Raw genomic sequence first — 21,086 nt, forward strand, 5'->3', positions numbered from 1 at the left:
TGTAGGGTCCTGCACCTGGGGGGAACAGCCCCACCACCAGTACGGGCTGGGGCTGAGCTGCTGGGGGGCAGCTCTGCGGAGAGGGACCTGGCAGTGCTGCTGGGCAGCCAGTTGCCCCCGAGCCAGCAGTGTGCCCTGGTGGCCGAGGAGGCCAGTGGTGCCCTGGGGGCATTAGGGGCAGCGGGGCCAGCAGGCCCAGGGAGGTGATCCTCACCCTCTGCTCTGCCCCGGTGAGGCCACAGCTGGAGCGCTGGCTCCGGTGCTGGGCTCCCCAGTTCAGGAGAGACTGGGAACTGCTGGGGAGGGTCCAGCGGAGGCTGCGAGGATGGTGAGGGGGCTGGAGCATCTCCCTGGGGAGGAAAGGCTGAGGGAGCTGGGCCTGTTTAGCCTGGAGAGGAGAAGGCTGAGGGGGGATCTTCTCGATGTCTGCAAATACCTGAAGGGCCAGTGTCAGGAGGACGGGCCGGGCTCTTTTCAGCGGTGCCCAGCGACGGGACGAGGGGCGTCAGGCACAGGCTGCACCACAGGCGGTTCCTTCTGAATATGGGGAAGAACTTCTTTCCCCTGAGGGTGACGGAGCCTGGAACAGGCTGCCCAGAGAGGCTGTGGGGTCTCCTTCTCTGGAGACACTCAAACCCGCCTGGACACCACCGTGCAGCCTGCTCCAGGTGAGCCTGCTTTGGCAGGGGGGTGGGCTAGGTGATCTCCAGAGGTCCCTTCCAGCCCTGACCGTGCTGTGATTTTGTGAACTGCAAAACATCCATATATATATATATATAGCATGAGGTTAAATTAGTCCCTCACTGAAGAACAAGCCGCTAGGTGGCTGTGTCCCCCACAGCTGGGGGAGCAAGCCTGTGCGGAGCGGTGGCCCTGTCCGTGCCCGGGCTGAGCTAAGTGTGGGTGCTGGTACCCTGTCACCCCTGCTGGAGATGGTGACAGCCTTCCTTCTGACAGATTAGAGTGGCCGGTGTGCACGGTGGTTTGGGTAGGGTCTAGGCTGAGAACAAGGACGTTTCTGTAGTCGTGTGGTGTATTGTCCTGCAAAGTTGACAAACTACTTTTTGCAAAGAACTGCGGATTAAGCCCAGGTTTGTTTAAATCGGGAGGTTTAACCCACGAGGCGATCCTGGCTTTGTGGTTTCAGCAGCAGACTGTTAAATCTGCTACACTGGAGAAATGTTGCCATCCCCTGCTTCTGTCCTAACTAAATTCCTTCGTACAGTGTCTCCCAAACCGGTGTTGCTGTGGAAAGAGGGTCATTAAAGAAAAGCTGCCATTCATCCTCTTCAGGTATGTCACAGACACAACTTTTATCTGTTCAAGCCAGAAGTTGCTCCATTTTATTAATTATGCTAATGTTTTATATGTCCTGTATAAGTTGAGATGAACAAGTAGTGGGTTTCTGTGTCGCTCCTGATCTCCCAAGGACTTACAGTATGAATCAGTGGCCCTTGTTGGGCACCTGGATACATTTTGGCAGGAAAATATCTTAAAGCACAGCTGCGTCTTAAAGAATGTATTGGCAAGAATTTCCCAGCCGCTATTTTCCCAGCTGTATATTGCTCATCTCACAAGGAAGAAGATTGTTGTGTGTGTCAGCCTCAAAAATCTAAACCGTTTGGAGCCGGGTCCTGTTGGTCTGCCTAGAAATACAAACCTCGGCCTGTGTTATTAACTTGTTTTGTTAATGAACTTTTGCCGATCAGTAATGTATACAATGACATTTTACTAATAATAAGGAAGTCGCCATTCAGGCTGCCACAGAGCTGGTTTGTGGAAGTGTTACATTCCTACACGGACCTGTTTATCAAGATGTCCCTGAGATGGCCTAAGGCAGCATGTCTTTGTGGATGTGATGGAGATTTTACAGTTGGCTTCACTACAGAATCTCCTGGTCATAATGTGTTGTACTACCACTAGCAGAAGCAAGCGGCTGAAGAATAAATGAAAAGAAACCTGAAAAAGGGCTGCTTAAATAAATGTGTTGCGTAAGGTAACATGAAAGCAGAATATCCCTGTCTCAGCAAAAGCAAACATCTGCAGAGAAGACAAGTAGTTCTGCTCTGGCGGTGACGATACCAGCCACTAAAGGGTTTGTTGGAGGGGGAGTGGGTGTGTGTCTCGCTGGCTGGGCGGGCACGTGAGCTCAGCGCAGAGGCTGGAGGGGTGACAGGCTGTTGGTTGAATGATCACGACTCTGAAACCTGCATTTTACAGATGGGCTCGGTCACACCCCTAACCATGAGCATTATTGGGGTAACTGGATTAATCTGCTAGTAAATGTATAGGGTAGAAATAACTGAACTTTTGTGGTAATTTTGCTAGTTATGAGCTTCTCCCACAAATGGATATAAGCATATGAGGTTCATGGCTCAATTAAAAATATATATCTGTATTTAATAACCCAGAAGCTGGAAGTTGGAAATGTAACGGCTCTCGCTACCAAGTAGCTAAGCTCTGGATGCTACAGAGTATAGAGCATATCCCCTTGGTCGAAAGCAGTTGAACCATCTTTTGATGTTCTGAGCTTTCTCCTGGAGCATGAGATACACAGTTCAGCCCTGTAGGTAGGGCATACTTACGTCTTCTATATAGGTCTTTATATGTGTGTGAGTGAGAGAGAGAGACAGACAGGCAAACAAACAGACAGACAGATAGAGCAGGGGGGAGAGGTGGGGAGAGAGCAAGAGCATGCCAGAGTGTGCATACACTAAATATGTTTACAGTAAATCAGTTATTCTGAAAATTTCTCTGTGGGGCTGGCAGCAGCAGGAAAGCCAGACCGCCTCAGTACCATGATGAGAGACCTCCCCTTGCCCTCCCTAAACCGTGCTGGCAAACTCTCCGCTAGCTTCCCAGCAAGTTGGGCAATAGCTGCATCCCCCTAATGCCTTATCACACCAGCCACACGGTAAACAACTGGTGACCCACATGCAGCTTTGTGCCTGACTCCAGTGCTTCAGCTCTTGGGCTCCACAAGTGACAAGTAACTAGCCCCTGGTCTCCCACAGAAAAAATGCTGTTCAGCTCCTGCCTGCTCGGGAAAACACTGTTTTTTACAAGTTTAGCAGTCCTTTTTGGAGGTAAGATATTACCATTCCTGAATATAGCTAACAATTAGTTAAATAGCGGATGTCTTAGAGAAGTGAAGCATCCCGCTTGGGAACCGAGCCCTGGGTGGCCACAAACAGGCAGCCAGATAGCCGACTGTTTAGAATAAATCAATATTTCCACAGTTAATTCACATTTGAGCCCTGATCGCCTCAGGTATACAAGGTAGTACTAAGACTACAGAATAGTGGCACAGTTCTGATAAACAAGTGCAGTTGTGGGGTACCTGGGGTTTGTTCATGTGGCAGGAGGGGTTATTACCTGGCTGTGTACCAGCTTCTGTTTGTCTTTCAGATTTTACTGATGTCAGAGCTTTTGCCAGTCCAAGTGAATGCAAAAGTGCAACCGTAGACGATGTGAATCAGAGCCTTGAGGTAAGAGGTTGGTTGCATTGACCAGCCCAGGATCTGGTGGTGGGACAAGCAGGGCCCTGCTGCGGGTGCCGGTGCAGCAGATGAGATGTGCTGGCTGGGCAAGCACCACCAATGCCTGGCTCAAAACAAGAGCACATGGTGAGGAGGGGAGCAACATGAAAAAACAAAAAAAATTATTAGTGTCTTTTGACCTGCCATGTCTTTTGTCCTGCTATTGCTAGTAAAAAAAAAAAAGTCCTTGTAGGTGTATTTTCTAGTTTTGCTTTGATCCAGATTGTTGTCTTTTGCTTTACCATGCATAATGGTTTTTTCAATCCCTCTTTCAAATATAAAGAAGTGCTAAATATTTTAAATACTAGTAGAGACAGTCAAATGAAAGCCTATGTTTTATGAGTTAGTGCCTGTCTTCTATGGGAGAGGCATATCACAAGGGACTGATCAGACAGTGACCCTTGAATATGGCAGAAATGGTAAAGAAACACCAGGGCAGAGCCTATAAAAAGTTTCACACACGGTTAAAACTTCTGCCTGTAAAACAATAACACAGAACAAATAGCTGGAGCTGGGTTCACATACCACTACATACTGAGCTTCTACCTGGAGCATCGTTCTCATCACACAGTTGTTTTGGGGTTTTTTTGGTTTTTTTTTTTTTTTTTTTTTTTTGTTTTGTGTTTTGTTTGGGTTTTTTTTTTGGCGGGGGGTGGGGGGGGGCAGGGAAGCTGAGGGCAGCACTTGCCAAGGAGATGTTCTCCCAGGTCTTTGAGGTTTTTTCCCTCTAGAGTTATTAATTATATTATTGTCTTTGTATGGCTGATGCCCATCACTTTCAACAATGTTTCTGTAAGCTTCAGCCTGAGAAGTAGAGTTAGCCATTGCTGGCTGGTGCTTCAGCAGCTGCTACGGAAAATTGGTCTTGCTCTTTGTCTGGCATCTGTGTAAGTTCAAGGTAACTGGTGTCAGTTATAATGGTGGCACACATTTGTGGTTTGGTTGTGGAGTTTACCACAGCTCTGCACTATCCACATATGTGCATAGGCATGCACATATGGACTGAAAGCTATTTATATGGGCATGGAGCTTAGATAAACACACAGGAACATTTTAGTTTACACATGTTTACAAATGTATATATTTATACACACAGAGAAAGTCTATGCGATGACAGCACTAAGAAGATAAGAATAACAAACCAGTACTTTGTATAGAAAAAAGATACATACAGTTGTTTATAAGGGCATCTTTTTGTATATTGCAAAAAGAAACCCTAACCCATACCAGTCCTCCCTCTTGAACTCAATATAATGGAAAAACCCTATCTAGCAAGTTTTTTTCAAAAAAAGTTACCGGATTTCTTCCAAAAACGTTGTAGGGAAATTAGTGTTACTTAAAGCTATATAATTTTCAGGATGGGTCTTATTCTGCATTTTAGAAAAAAAATAAAAATATTTGAACACTTTCATAAACTAATTCGGAGGCCTTTCATCTTCATCTTAGCCTTTTTCTCCTCTAACTCCATAGAAATACTCAAAATGCTTTAATGAAATGATTGCCAAAGGTGAAAAAGCTTCAGTCAATTACCTTGTCTGGACCCTGCAAGAAATACTTGATCTCGTGCGCCCTGTCCAACAGAAATGTGAGGCCCTCCCCCAAGCTGATGCTCCTCTTTGCTGGGTGTTGAACAAAGGGGAGGTGGAGAAGCACTAAGAACGTTTTTAACCTACAGTCAGAGTGAGCTAAGTGTCTGCATTTCTTGAGGATGGGGGGTGGGGAGAATAAGCTAAAAGACATCTCAGCAAGAAGCCAGAAAACAAGGGTGCTCAGCCACTGTGCTGGCAGGCACCTGGGGTGCACGGCAGCACCCAGGCATGGGGTGTCACCACCCCTGCCACCAAGAGCAGTGCAGAGCCGCAGGGGCAGCAGGGCATGCGCTGCCCTGCAGCAAGAGCCGCTCTGGTGTCTGGGAGTGAAATATTTGGATGGTTTTGGCCACAATAGTGCTGAATGTCAGTGCTGTGAATGCAAATGCTGCTTGGAGCCACTTTTAAAGTGTAACTGGGGCTGACAAGGACTTGCTGTCACAGGGAGAAGTGATGGAAAAATTGGGTATTGCTGGAAGAAAAGAAAAAAAAATATTTACTTTGACAGAGTCAGGTACTGGGGGCAGATATCACCCATACTCGGGTCAATGACTATGCCTATGGCTTGCTTGGGAAGGGGGGAGACTTTCATCATCACTTGCACTCTGACATATTGTTTTCTCACTCTCATCTTTTCTTTCTAATCCACCCAACAGTTTGCAAGCAGCTACCTCTCTGCCCACTCCCACTAGCCCCTAGAAACGGTGGGCTGGTGTGTGTCACCATTGACAACACACAGTACTGCAAACCCATGTGCAACCAGGTAACATTCATGGTTTACTGCTGTATCTATTCACCCATTTGCAGGTATTTATTGTGTAATGCATGATTTTCCTTGTTATACCTTTTTTTTTTCTCCCTTGGGGCAGGGAGAAGTTGTAGAATCTGTGTAGACCTTCACTGATGTTTCTTCAACTTATAGTTGCCATGATGTAGACTAAGACACTGTTTGTTTTTTCCCCATCTTTGTTTCCCAAGGGTTATGACTTTCAATTCCTTAGAAGAAGTAAACTGTATGAAGTATGTGGCAACACCACTGGGTTTTCCTGGACAACACAGTTTGCTGGGGACAAGACACTGGCTGTTTGTATCCGTGAGTAATTCTCAGGCATATCTGGTCACAGGAACAGGAGGCTCCATCTGTTTTGTTTAAAAAAAGTAGGCAAGAGAAGTTTCTCTTTTCTTGGCACGTGTAACATTGTAAGAGCTAGTGCTGGGCTGGTAAATTTTTGAACAAGAAATCACATTAGCTTTAAAATTATCATGAAGGCCTGAGCACTGCTCTTTCAGCTGGGGGTAGCAAACATAACACATATGCAATGCTTGTGGGAAGATGCACTTTTTTTAAAAAACGGTAAATAGGTATTGTCTTAACACAAATACTATGTTGCACAAGGGCTGTGTGACCCTGACAGACAGCAGTATAACATAAAACTGATGTTTAGCTTGCAACCGTACTTGAAGAACCTCAGCAAAATTGGCTAACACCTGCACTATGCACTGTATGTACACACAATAAAACCCAGCAGCTGGCCCCCAGCCAGCAATGCTGCCTATTTCATGTGGCAGCCCAGGGGTTTTCATGCTGCTCCCATTGCGTCCCGTGAGCAATCTGTGACCTGAAGCACGCTGTCTGACTCCGTTGTTACTGCCTTAATTTAAAAATAAATGTGCAGATAGATACACAAAAGGGCCAACCTACCTCTTCAACGGCTAATGCAAAATATTTTACTGTTGACAGTGTGTTGGTGCTAGAGCAGTTGTTTTGCAAGGCTTACCAAAAGCAATCATCTAGGCACTTTCATCCCAAGTTGAAGCCTTTAGTCCAGAAAATGGGAATGCTAGCACTTGTTTAACAATTAGGATGAATCTAAGCTAAATCATTCAGCTGCTCTTTTTTCGGTTTTGTTTTGTTTTCATCTTTGATCTTTCCAGCCTCTGAGGTGGCCATCAGTGGAGCTAAATCTGCCTATTTCCCCGCCAACAGCACCTGTCTGCACACGCTAGCCTTCGCTGAAACTGAGAGAGAACAGCTAAACATCTTCCTCAAAGAGCTCAGTGAGCAAGGCATCAACAGCTCCGACCGTGACAAGGAGGCTGATTGTATCAGCTGTGGTTACTAGCAGCGAAAAGCTGGTGCCACGGACCAGCGGGCCATTTGCAATTTGGCATGGGTATTTCAACAAGAGAAGCAGAGCAGTGAAATCATGGCTAAGGCATGTAAACATACAGCTTTTATTTGGTTAAAGGACTAGAGATCATCGTCACAATTTGACCTCAGCTCTTGGATACAGATATATAGGCTAAACGTGATCACGTAGCTCTTGGCAGAGATGTTTCAAAGAAAGATCACTTCTATGGCTTAAATTTGTCTAGCTGGAATTTAATAAGAATTAGAGATGGTTAATGGATGTGGTCATTAAACACAATAATTATCAAAAATCATCTTCTGTCAGGCTTCATCTTTACTGAGAAAGGGCCATACTTTTAGTTGCTTTTACAGTTGCCAGTTAATCACTATTGTTGCTCTGATGACCATTAAAGCAATGCAAGTCACAACAGTTACTGGCTGCAGGGGTATCATTCTGTACTCATGTGCCTGCTTGATTGGGGGTTACATCAGGCTGTGTTCCGCATGAGCTACAAACCTGGAGCACTGCAGTTCGTTGGTGCGACAGCTGAAAGGTTTCTCCCTTATTTACCACCTTGAGGACAACCCACAGAAAGACACAGACTATAGGTATACTTCAATCCACTTCTAGGTGTCAAAAAGTGCCCTGTATGCTTGCTGTAACCAGGCAAAATGGCAGGAAAAATGTAACATCTCTGTCCAGTACAAAATGTGAGAACTGAGACTGGCCTAAATTCACATGTATTTGCATCCTATCTTCTCTGCTATAAAGATGAAGGAGGTGGGTGCTGAGGGACCTGCATGAGAAGCTCTCTAGTTCATGTGCCAGGGATCAGCTTCAGTCTCCTCTGCTCAAACCCTGTGGGGTCAAACCGTGGTGGTTCTGGAAAGAAAATCCGATTGACCCCTGGTTTTCTCTAACAAGAGCTGTGCCTGCCATGTGGGGTCCAGGGCTGCACGTGCCCTTCTGCAATCACACTTCCTTGCACTCCCTGGGCACATGTGGCACACACCTGCGGGGCCTCCCTTAGGCACACGTTGTGGGTACCACAATCGATGGCTTAGCTTTGGAGGGAAAATACAAAAGCAAACAAGGCCTGCTTGGTGCTAGAGTTGGGATGGACAATACTTAGGGTAGAGCTCTAGGGCTTTGGGCTGACCTGCTGAGATGCTCTGGTCTCAGCAGAGTAGGGCTGGGGCAGCTGCTGGTCCAATATTTCCACAGCTTCTGGCTACTCATCCTCTCCACTTTTTCTCTTCATTATCTTTCTAAACTTGGTTTAAGCTGGGGCAGGTTTAGCTGTTGCCAAAGTTAGCAAAAATTTAGCTGGTTATCTGCGTTTGCAACACTTCTAAATAAGAACAAATAGCCGTGATTTTTTGTATTTGATTCATCTCATGAAATACAAAAAAACTCTTGTTCCTGCTCTAATCCCTATTCTTCTGTGAGCTCTGCCTCTTTTACACTTCTCCTGCACACCCTCCACGTGCATTGTGTGCTCTGGAAAACCAAAGGCAAGGAGTAAGAAGTGGGAAGAGCAGAAAACAGGGGTTGTTGTCCACGTGGCACCCGGTGCAAGTGAAGACCAAAGACAACTTAGCTCTGGTGATCCTGTTTATTTGTGTGGAGCTGTAGCTACAGAACAGACAAGCATGTGAATTATTATGAAATCTAAACAAGAAACTTAGTTACTGCTTGCTTGTTTTTCAGTGGAATCCGTACTTGAGGTTTTGTTTTAATTTTCTTCTGTTGAGCAAACACTGACGCCGTAGATCTGAAGGCAGCCAGCTCATCTGTTTGTGTTTCCTCTCTCTTCTTTACCTTTTCCCTATTCCTGTGAATCTCTCAGACACAGCACAGTTATGCGGTACATGGTGTATAATTGACCTTTACCTCGTCAGTCAGTGAAATGATTCAGATATATAAAATTACCCACTATCTTTCAGGCTCAGAATGTAGTCATCATTAGCAAAAAAACCATCGGTTGCTTTTGGGCCTGGGACCAGACAGTCATATGACTATGAGTGTAGCAGGCAATTACACCAACAAAGGGATGAGTTGGCTGCTTATAAATGATGAGGCAGTAGCTTAAGTCATTGTGTTGGAGACAAAAGTGCTGTAGTCTTAAAGAAAAGCAACGTTTTTCAATCACTGGTGGGTTTGTTTATTTCTGGCAAACAAATAATCTCTATCAAATGAAATTATAATGTCTTTGAGTCATTTCCAGCCAATTCATTATCTGCTGATGCTCAAATAAAATAGCTGAAGCACTGAGCACTTCCCAGTATCATTTTCCTACTGGTGCTAAAAACCATTTTCCTCTGAGTTATATTAAGCAATTCTAGTGGCTTTCCAAACCAACCAACAAAAGCAAAGCAGCCCAGCATTGGATTTCATGAGGAAATCAAACCCATTGCTCTTGTAAACTGACAGAAACTGTTACTTCTGTGCCTCAGAAATCCTTCTAATGAGCGTCCCACAGTGTGGAAGAATTAGACTGGAAAGCTTTAATTTGATCTGGCATGAATATGACATTAGGCTGGAGATTGGGTTGTTCGGGCGCTTTTTTTTTTCATAAACTTGCAGAGAAACAGTTTTGTTCTATTCCCGCCGTCCAAGCTATTATTTATATATGAGAAAGGGAAGCTGCACCAATAAACCTATACAACAGTTAAAAACTAAAGTAATCTTAATCACATTATTTCCCAGAGTAAATTTGCATAATGTAGTTCAGGCAAATAGTTGCTCTATGTTTGCATTAACTTCGAGCCAGTGTCTGGCCAGGCATGTCTGAGCATCGGGCCATCCCTCACGCTCCTGCTCTAACCCTGGGATGCTGAGGGCTTTGTGTTCTGGCACTCGGGATTTGCAGAGACAGGAAATTCATGCATAAGGAAAGACATGAAAAACATTTTAGGCTAGCGAATTTTCAGATCAGGTGAGAGAAGCGCAAGATGCTTATTTATTACCCCATTTGTCATAGGTTCGGGTTTTGGGGTTTTTTTAGGTTTCACAGTAAAACCAGACCAAACCACTACCTTCCTGGAGTACATTCCGAGCTTTTGGTATGTCCACCTGCATAACTGACAGTCACATCAGCTCAAGGCTTTGATAATATTTACAGTGTAACTAGTAGAAAGGGAGGCCTTCCTGAAATTAAGGGAATACAATGCTGTATCACGCTTGCTTCTTTTCCAGTCTTATTTTCAGTCCATTATAATGCAAGAGAAGAAGTCGGTCTAGGAACTAAGCCAACAACAGTAATTACAACATAGCCGAAGAATGGAAGGCAAAGTGCTGAGAACTGTGGTAGAGGACAAAACTATACATGTTCTCTTTTCACAGGAACTTAGCAGCAATAGGCTGGAAAACCTATTGCTTTTGGATGGATCCTAGGCAGTAAGAGTGACCCTGAGAGCTGTCATCATTCTGAACCATCCTTTCAAGGGATTGTTGGTGTCACGGCTCGTGCCAGGGCTGCCTCACACAGAGCCATGCAGCGAGATCTGTGGCACATGCTTCATTCTCCAGATCACCACTGCAGCGGGGGGCAGAAACATGAGGAAACTCATTATCAGCACGGCAGCAAAAATGACCAGCATTATTTCCCATAGGGCCAGGTTCGTCTCCAACATGGTTTCCTTCATGCCAAGAGGCTGAAGCTGTAAAGCAAAAAATATACTGCATTACTTTTTTGCAACTGTTGCACCTGTATAGATTTGTTTTAGCCAACACAGGGCTGTCAGCCTCCTTGGCCTATTATTTTCTCATCCTGAAGAAGAACCCCATTTTCCCTGGCTGCAGGCCCTAGCAGAGCTCCTGCTCTCTCTCTTTCCCCTCGAGAGCCTCCCTGGAGCGCCAGCCTGCCTTTCCCTTTTGGCTCTGCTGCTGATGCTGGTGTAAGACACTATGTCCACCCTGGAATGCCGTGCCCGACTCCTGGGCGAGCCTTTGTCACCTTGTCTTCAAAACTTTGATTTTTGAGGCCCTCCCCTCCCACTTAGAGCATCATGACACAAAATGATTATTACACTGACATGCATCAAAGCTAAAGCTGAGAATAAAAGGATATGCTGGAGAAGAGGGAGAACTGTAAGTTAACTGCTATCGGAGTGTGTGGGTTTTTTTCTTCATATAAAGTAGGCTTTAAAAACCTTTTGCTTGCCAGAAAGCTTCAATGGACACTCAGTAAAGAATTTTGTGCTTTGAAAATTAATGCATATATATTTTAATGAAACTGCTGAAAATTGATTTCTATTTGAAATGGTTTAATCAAACAAGTATGAGCTTAAGATGCAGGGTGGTTTAGCAGCCAAGCAGCAGGATGTACGTGCAGAGAAGAGGCAGAGCTAGTAAGTCTCAAGTCTATAATTTTGCAAAATAGAAAAAGAAAGAGTAGGCCAGCTAGGAAGGAGTTAAGTTATGTTGGTTTTGAGACGAGGAGCCAGAATTGTTAACAGGTGTGTCTGGTTAATGGAGGGCTTGATGCAATTCCTTCAGCACAGGACCCACACACCTGAAAGCCATCACGGAGCCGAAGCTGTGAGGAAAGTGAAAAAAAGTGGTGACCAGGGCTTTTGTGTTCTTCCTGATGTCTTGTCTCTGCACCCTGACAGCAAGGAGGTTTCCTGAGAGGCTTCAGTACTACTTTTAGTCTGGGAGTTTGGCTTCAAAGACACTGGAGATCTCAGGTTTGTCTATTTTTTTTCAGAGTGGGTGGTAAACTAGGTTTCTGGTGCTAAATCCTGACCTTGTGTGAAGGAGAAGACTGAAACAGGATTGATAGAATATGCTTACTTAGAGGGAGTAGAAGAGTTTAAGTATGCATGCGAAGCTAATGAGTTGCCAGCAATTTTGTACCTGGCTTAATGGTGTTAAAATTTCTCTCAGCTCAGTTTTGTGCTGTGGCCTGTGAGGGGAAGCAGCAGGTGCCTGGCAACAAATCCTGGAGGGTTCAGGCAGTGCTGTGCCTTAGTGAAGGCTGGCTGGCTGTTAGCTAGGCTCTAGGTGGAGCTTCTCTGGGCTGCTAAATGGACTGGGCTGTGCTGCTGGGGCAGACTGTAGCTTTCTGGTGCCAACCTCTCATTTACCTTCTCCTCTTGTTCCTGAGGTATCAGCTCAGGCTTTTTTGAGAGAGACACACAGGCTTTGACAGTGGGAAGCATGCTCTCTCCAGACTCAGTTGTGCCTACCCAGCCAGGGTCGGTACCTACCTCACAGCAGTACCAAGACCTTTCCGTGAACCTCAGCTCTTGCCTGGCTGTGTCAAGTTTTAGATTAATGACGAGTCTTGCAAACTCCTTCTCATGTCTTAAGGCTTTGGGCTCCTAGCTTGTAAGTGAACAAGTGCTGCACAGCCCCGGGGTGCATGTGCAGCTTGTTTTGGTCTTTTGGGGACCGAATACATCAGCAAACCTTCATAAGTATGCCTGTATGATAAGAGGGTCGCGTCATGCATCAGTACTACTATATTACATAATTTTCAGTAAGATACATCATAAATAAAGTACATTCATGGCAGTGGAATCCATCCCAAATAGATACAGGTGCACTGACAAGTGAGCGTGCTGAAGTGTGGTGCTGTGCAAGCAGCAGGGATGGAGGCTGGATGGAGCCCATGACCTAATGCCCCTTCTGAATGTCGCTTGCCTGAGCTTCATTAAGCACAGCTGTAAGAGATCTGGGGTGGCTTCGTTAACAAGGTGTTTCTTATCTTCACTGTTTGATGCACACTGGCTGTGTGTGGTTAAATAATCTTTCCAAAGAGCCAGCAGCCCTACCAACTTTCTAAACCTCTAAAATTTGATGGTGGGAGCATGTGAATAAATCAAAATAGTGGTCAACCAGAACATAGCTGTAGAAATACAAAAGCAGCAGTGCTTCTTTCAGAATAAATAGACGCTGTCACTGGGGCTTTGCAAGTTCTGTCTCAACTAAAATCCTCATGAGTGAATGTGTGAGCACGTCAAACCTGGTCTCTAAACCACAAAATAGCCTGCAGTGAAGGATGCTCTAGACCTATCCCCTAACTTTAGCAACTGGGTAGAAAAGTAAAGGCCTCTGCAAGGACTGGAGCTGAAGGCACAAATGGAATGCAATAAACTTAGAGAAGTATACAATAATAAAGGTATTTGGGGAGGGGGAAAAAAGAGGCCTATTAAGTGTGATTTCTGGGCGTACCTTCTATTTCCAGTGTTTAATTTAAGATTTGCCCTAGGGCTACGTGAATTTAAAGGGGTTTTCTTTGAGCTATAGTTGATGGAAGACCTTTTAGGACACTAAGGAAGGAGTCATCTTAGCATGGTGGACAGAATGTTTCCCTTAGGAAAATCACAATTCTATCCTTACACCCTCCACAGAAAACAAAATTATATATATATATATATAGCCTTGTTACATAATTCTGGAAATGAAGCTGGTATGCTTAGTTAACCACGTATGCTTAACGCGATCCAAAGTAGACCTTGTAAAAATGTATGTCTTAGCTTGTCAATTGCTTCGCTGCTCCCCTTATCTTAGCAAAGATCCATTTATGAATTGCAATATCTTTAAGATCACGGCACGCAACTGTTGCAGAGGACTATATAAGCAGGAAACAAAAGACTTGCACTATAGTGTATTTAGCTGATGTACTTGTTTGCCAGCTTGCAGTCTGCTGCAATACAGAAAAGCCAGAAAATATTTTTTCACCATTTGATTTGAAGTCTTAACTTTTGATTATTAGGAGAAAGCAAAACCATGTATAGGCAGACAGGGTGCTTTACTCTTTGGCATGGGCTGCTCTTTTGCAGTGGAGCAGGTGGGCAGGGTGCAGCTGAGACAGCTGCTTTGTGGCTTCTGTCCTCCAAGGAATCTGCCCCAATCATTCCCCACCAGCTGAAAATACTTAAGAGTGCTTGTCCTGCCTGCTGCAGGTAGTGCTGTGTGGAATGTAATCTTTGGTTCTAGCTGTAATAAACCTGTGCTAAAAAGGCAGTTATTTTTCTCTGCTAGCTTTGCATTTTTTCCCTCCAAGTTACTCATGAATGTCTTTTGATTTTAGAGAACTAACGGTAGGGAAACCTTATGAAAACCCAGATGTTTTAATCACCTTATTGGAACTAGATGGTGGAGCTATACTTCCTCAATATATGATGAGGCTGAATGCTGAAGGCAGCAATACTCTTATGCAAAAAGGCTTATTTGCAGTCTACAGAAGTAGTGTAAAGCTTTAAGACAGCCTTCCAAAGCTTACAGGGGTCACTGTAAGATGAGAAGGTCCCTGAGCAAGATGCTTGTGGAAGGCAGTGGCCTCCCAGGCTGTTACTTGCTCTCAGTTGTGGTTCTTCTGAAGATGTCTTCCATGGGGCAAAAAGATGATCTGGTATCTGAACTGGCACCTCTTTATACAATTTGTTGTCCTCCAAACCTCAGGATAACTGACTGTCATGTAATAATTATTTTCTCTCTACTGGGAGAGGTCACAAATTTAGTACTGCTGGCTAACCTCTGGGAACAGAAATGTTTTAAAAAATACTTTGAGAGGCTAGGAAATTTGTAAGTACCACTGCCAAAAGGCAGAAAGGATCAAAGTTTGCAAGGTCTGTTTCATGTCAGTGAATCGAAATAGATTTTCCTCTTGTTTCTGTCAGGATATCCTGATTAGTAACTACAGCACTTAACGTCAATCAAAAGCATCTGAGAGCAAAAGACTCACTCAGCTGGAAGCCCACAAGAAATGCGGGCAAAGACTGTTTGCTGTTCCTCGTCTGCAGAAAAGCTGCAATTCCTTCATCTCCCTCAACACAGCATTTCAGGTTTACACCAATATTTATGTGCTTTTGGAAAGAACTGATTCTGTGTAAGTCCTGTGACTCTCAGATGGTTTCTGGAGGTGAATGACTTTAGGCAGATTTAGGTTTAGACCTCGGTCCCTGCAACAGAACAAATTCCCTACCAGTGAATGACTTGGTGCTCTTACTGAGTAAAAACCTTGCTGCTAAATATTTGTAAAGCAAGCATAAACACGCCTCAGGCTGGTACTTGCTTGTAGGCTTGTGTGTCTGAGTATTTATGGAAGCACATCAAGGAAATTAGACCCTTGACTAATACCCAAACAGGTGAATTTGGTGTTCAATTTTGTGCTGGGTGGCCTGCTCTAAGATTTTTCTTTCTAGTGTTACTTGGAACTCTTGGCAACAGCATTAGGTTCTACCCCAGATGTTCTTGTAAGCAAGAAAACACTGATAAATGTAGGCATATGGATCTCAGCAGTATCGTTTGCAAAGACCTGGCTGGAAACACTTACTGGGAGGTTTGGTTTTGCTGCTGTCCCTGGAGTGGGTAGCAGAGCACTGGTGTTTATCATGATCTTGTCAAGGAATCACAACTCGTTTAGCCTCTCCCACATTCCATGTTGAGTGGGGGGTGGAGTGGGGAGGAGGAAAGAAAAATTATCCCTACACCAAAGAAAATGACTGTGGCTTTAAGAAAGGCCAGTCAGCCAGGACAATTTTCCTGCAAGATCTCTCAGCCATTCATTGTACTGTTTGGTAATCAAGTAAGTGAGAAATAACCCTTCCCTTTTCCTTCTCCATGCCCAAAGGCAGGGTCCTACTCGGCATAAGCTTGGAGTCTCATTATTATCGAAACAGGCTGATGCTAGAGCAGACAGTACAAAAGAATATAACGAAGTTGTATTAGCACTTTTGGGAATCTCTTGGCCACAGTCTTACCTTTGTGTAATCGAGTGACAGTGCTCAGTTGCTATTTGGTGGAGATTAATAAAGTCAGATTGGATGAAAACCCCACAATCAATAGTACTAAACAAAAACATATCTGAAATGTTAAAGACTGAGTATTAGTTATTTCTTTACGCAATAATTTTTCATACTTTAGCAGGTCAGCAATGCCACTAACTTATGCTAATCAATGATATCAGATTAACCCAGATATGTGATATTGAATTTCTGGTATCTTACAGAGGCAGTGCTCATAGCTCTCAGTGTGTGTGGGGGATTTGTTATCTAGCTGTGAGAACTGCCCAGTTAGATACAAAGATCAACCTCAGTTGCTTTAGCAGGAGGGGAGCTGCAGAATGCTTTCCATTTCTCAGAGGTGTGAACGCCTTCTCTCAGGCACGTACTTATTTGACAGAAGAACAAGTCAAAAGGGCTAAACCAGCGACAGCAATGAGCTTGTTCTGCTTCCCGTTCCACTCGCTGTGATTTAAATCTTTTGCCTTTGAGCAGGGCAAACAAGTGTTACTGTGTACATGTTTTCTAACACAACTGCCAACTTTCTATTAATATTTAAAGATAATTACACGTGTCTAGACTAGTGTTCTGAAGAGGTCATCAGTGCTGCAATGTCCTTAGTGTGCAGCTGCAGAAATGTAAATCCCTATGCTGCTTCTGTGCCTGTATGTTATAAGCAGAGGTAGGAATGTGAAAAGTTTCCAGACCTGGAATTCTTGCACAATAATTGACTTGAACTGAGGATGATGATCAAGAAACAACTGTACTGCAAGTTAAAAGCGTCACATAAAACCCTGTAAAAACCTGACATCAGATTTGTGAGTTTAGCACCTTAGAGAAAAGGCTGTGTTTCGATTGTGTAAAACCTCAGAAAGATCTAATAATGCTGCCTCAATCTCTAGAGGGCCAAACCTTTCAATCCAAGTGACTGTTATGAAACTGCGCAAAATCATAAAATATTAAAAGAAATATCACTGAATTTCCTTGTGTTATAAATATCTCCTCTACAAGTAACAACTGAGTGAAATGCTAATTATAAACATTTCAGTATTAATTTTTAAAAGGATTTCAGCTTTTATAAAGCAAACTGTTGTTTAGTCTGATATACATTTAAGTAAACCGCATGTATATTTAACTTTCCGTAAGTAAAGTCACTATGGGATGCAAATCTAGCTTAAAGAAGTCTAAAACCTATATGACATTGGGTGTAGAAATCAGATGTATAAAATTTGTGAGATGTTAAAGGAAGGTAAGATGGAGTATATTTAATAATGCAAAAGTAGTATAGCACACTGCTGGGATTTTGCTGATCATGCCTTTAGTTGCTGTGTGTTTCATCTCACTTCCAAAGTAAGCAGGTAACTACAATGAAAGTTAAAATACAACAGAAGTTTCCCATATGTTATTTAAAATATGCATAAATCACTATTTTTTTTATTATTTTTATGAATAAGTCAATTCTGATTTTTGTAGTTCAGCTAATAAGGTGGCTTTACGTGTTATTTTAGAGTTCTTGGCATATGGTCTTAATTTTCTGACTCTTGAATGTATCGCAGAGAGAGGTTATATGCGTCTATGAGTCAGGTAGACATTTTCTGTTCAGAAATACTCAGGCTTTAAACACTTTTGAGTAAACTTACACAAGCCAAAGGTCTTGAAACTTTAAAAGGAAAATAAAAGCTTGCTTTACACAGTGCATTTACAGGCATAACTATAACCATTTAGCAAACTATTTTTGACATCAGTGAACTTAAATACAGAGTTGCTACTCATATAAATTATTTTTCCTCTTCATCCCTTCCCTGCTGTCAACCTCTTAACCAAGTTAGAGATAATTCAGCTCTCTTTGCAGATGAATTTGTGTTGAATGTAGCCAACTCGAAAAAGATGCAAACCTGAAATAAGTTCTGGCTTTCCCTAAAGCTTGCGGGTCCCGTAATCTTTCAGCTCTTTTCAGTCCACTCTCGCCTTCTCAGCGTCCTCAAGGTGTCTTGCGAGTCTTGTAGATAAAATCGAGTCACTCTGGGTGTCCACCCTCTTCTGTCAGGCAGCAAAACCACATGTTAGAGAAGAAGGTGTTCAACCTACCAGACAAACCAGGGAGGGTGAGGGCAGCATCCCCTCAGCTGTGCGAGGCTCTGGTGAGTGTGGCAGCATGCACAGGTACTTGTTTGTACAGCAGTGCCGATATCACCTCCCACTTGGTGTTCTTAAAGTGGCACAATCCTCTCCAAGGAAGGGATGAAGCCATTCTGCCTTGACTACGCTTTGCTCAGGATCAGCAAAACAATAGCTGGCTGTTCACATGTGTACACACTGCCTTGGGAGACAGTCACCTGTGAAAAATGATGGCCCTTTCTTTTGTCAGGAAACCACTTAGGCTTTCCTTGTATATCATCTTACTTAAAGTGAATAATCTGATAGTAACAGCTAGTCAGAATCTAAGTTATTTAATGAGTAGTACATGCAGCCTTCAGAGCGTGAAGGCTGATGTCCCTAAGGTTACTGCAGATCCAAGGGGTTCATACACCCAACTCTCTTCCAGCTACGTATGTTCAACAACCCACTTGCTACGTACAAGCTGAGGTTTATTTAAATATCGTGGCTATGGTCAGGTTGCTGTAGTACCTATTTTATGGAGTAAAAAGTACATAGAAACCTTTTTGGAGGCTTAGCTAAGCTAGCTCTGGCTCGGCTCCATGCTGCTGAAGGGGGGGTGGGGGGTTGCATTACAGTCCCTGAGAACTGGCCCTCCCATCTGCACACAGTACTGCACCTAGCACTTCTTTGGTGGCGAGGAAAGGTGCCAAGGCCAAAATGCAGCCTGGGTTAAAAATCCATCGGTGGGAACAGTGAAGTCTGTGCAACTACCTCTCTTGAAATGGGTACATCCAAAGGGATGTGTGTTTGCACTGACCGAAACCAAAGTTCAGACTTCAAGGATGTCCCTTTAGACCTTCAAGTCACTTAACTGGCAATAGTTTTTGGTTTTTTTTAAAAAAAACTTACAAAACTTATGTTCTTACAGAACATATGAATTAGGGTATTTTTACAGAAAGTAACTGTTGAGAATTTTTCGCATGATGGATATCTTTATAGTGTTACAAACAATTTTCTGAACATTTGTTGGGGGAAAAAGGATTTTTTTCGGCTGTATAAAGGAGGTTCAGTAACACTTTCCCCCCCATATCTGACATGCGACTTCTATCTCTTGATATTTGACACTAATATTTCATTGATCTTGCCAAAACCAAGTTCCTTTTACAGTTTCTTTCCAAGAAGTCTACTTATCTTGTTTAAACTTAGTAAGATTTTAGTCTTGCGTAATTCTGGTGGTGGTGTCATTACTCTCACCTTTGGAAGTGGTGCTCTCCATTGGCTGCAAAGTGAACATCATCAGGCAGCTTGGCTGTCAGCAAGCTGGGTGGTCCAGTACGTGCACAAGTACTCACAAATACATGGCAAACAGTGTCAGTCTTATAAGGCACAACTAGTATTTAAGGTCAGGATAGGGTGGATTAGGCTTTTAAAACAAGTTCATAAATGTTTCAGAAAATAACTTTGAAGTGAGCGGTTGCCAGCCTTGGGGAATCCTGTCTTTCTACAAATCAGAGGATGCTGTGCTGTCTCACTCAGACTTAGGAAATAAATGAGGTGCCTAAATGCTGAACTGATTTACTTCTCAGGCTGGTACTGCTGGTTCCAGACCTGCCTGCTGACAGCAGGGTTGCTAAGGGAGCAGCCTTAGGCAGGGTGAGAAAGATTTGCTTTGTTTGGCATTTTTGGTCCTTATCTAGTACCGCAAGTAGCTAGTGTCTTAGTGTCTGAAGGGGGCTGACATCTGTGGCTGTGAAGTAGCTCACTGAGTCCTTTCCCTCTTCCCTGGGAGGCCACAGAGGAAAATGCCCAATGTGAGGTGGTGGGGGGACGTTTCTGCTGTGTCACATTCAGACTGACACTGCAGGAAGCCACTTTCTTTCACACACCTGCAATCAGCTCTAACTTTGAGGTAACTCTAAACCCCCCGGAGATAAGCAGGATAAAATAACAAAAACTTACCATGGCTTTAAGTGTCTGGGGAGGGGTCCATCTTCATTCTCAGGTTGATGTTAATCACTGTAAACTTCCCAAACTTTATTGGAATACGATGAGTGGAAAACTACTGTATGAGGTGATGCCTGTGTTCCGGTTTCCTCATGCTTGTGGCAGAGTTAGTTTCACAACAAGAGTCACGCAAGGCTGAAGGCTGTGGGTGGGTGAGCTGTAAAACTGTTGTGAGTAAGAGTAAGAATTGAGTTTGAAAGTGAAGCAGTGCCTATGGACTCCTGAGCCCGCATTTCCCCTCCGCGTACCTGTTTCAGCTGGGTTAGCATAGCAACTGAACAGTCTGCCTAGACCTTGCATGACACAGGATTCACTAGTTTATATTTTGGCTGTGTTGCCCGAAAATAAGGCATTAGTTAACAGCTTGTAGATCTCAAGTGCTGAACAGATGCACTGGATAAACTGAGGACTTTGTTCAGGAAAGTTTTCTCTTTGCATATGTTGGGATAACTTTACAATTCCTGGAAGAGGGAAATGTGGTCCTATTTAGCATGGATTGTTGTGATGGAGGATTTGAATCTTGCTGGAGTGAATAATTAAGTAACCTGTGGAGGCAGACCACCTGCAGGTGCCGAATTGTTTGAGCAAAAAGCTGTCTTAGTTTGACATTGGCCCTGTTGCGTTAATCATCCTGAATAAATACCTGTAAGATAAATTGCCTAGTTTGCAGAGAACAGCAGCAAGAATGAATCACGAACTGTGACATCAAGCAGAGGGCTGAGTGAAGGCCAGGAAGACCAATGCCTTGTCACAGAGCAGGTGGCAAGAATGTGTACTCAAAATATTTGAGTAATTGGATTTAAGGATTGTTGTGCATGGCCAGTTGCTGCTCTGGAATTGCAGCGAAGTGTGCAGCGATGAGGCTCCAAGCAGCCCCTGCGTTCACACCAACCATGAGCTCACCTTCCCTCCAAGCAGTTACCTTTGTGCTGGGAGTGTTCCATGCCCCTGTCACACAGAGGGCGAGAGGAGCTGCTCTGGCTCTAG

At 43.9% G+C, this 21,086-nt stretch overlaps 1 protein-coding gene and 1 long non-coding RNA gene across 2 annotated transcripts; one reads left to right on the top strand and one right to left on the bottom strand.

Annotated features, from left to right (window-relative positions):
• The first annotated feature begins 2,899 nt into the window (after positions 1–2,899).
• LOC121093895 lies at positions 2,900–7,689 on the top strand. The gene is made up of 6 exons (XM_040606836.1): positions 2,900–3,086; positions 3,409–3,488; positions 5,010–5,124; positions 5,785–5,891; positions 6,107–6,221; positions 7,064–7,689. The coding sequence occupies exons 1-6, from the start codon at positions 3,020–3,022 to the stop codon at positions 7,249–7,251; spliced, it is 672 nt and encodes a 223-aa protein (XP_040462770.1). The 5' UTR covers positions 2,900–3,019; the 3' UTR covers positions 7,252–7,689.
• A 1,100-nt stretch (positions 7,690–8,789) lies between these two features.
• LOC121093896 lies at positions 8,790–20,178 on the bottom strand. The gene is made up of 3 exons (XR_005829687.1): positions 20,055–20,178; positions 17,891–18,035; positions 8,790–10,922 (listed from the first exon to the last, which is right to left on the bottom strand). It is a non-coding gene; the product is annotated as an uncharacterized LOC121093896 (long non-coding RNA).
• Between the last annotated feature and the right edge of the window lie 908 nt (positions 20,179–21,086).

The sequence above is a fragment of the Falco naumanni genome, chromosome 9, assembly GCF_017639655.2.
Source record: "Falco naumanni isolate bFalNau1 chromosome 9, bFalNau1.pat, whole genome shotgun sequence".
Classification (NCBI taxonomy): domain Eukaryota; kingdom Metazoa; phylum Chordata; class Aves; order Falconiformes; family Falconidae; genus Falco; species Falco naumanni.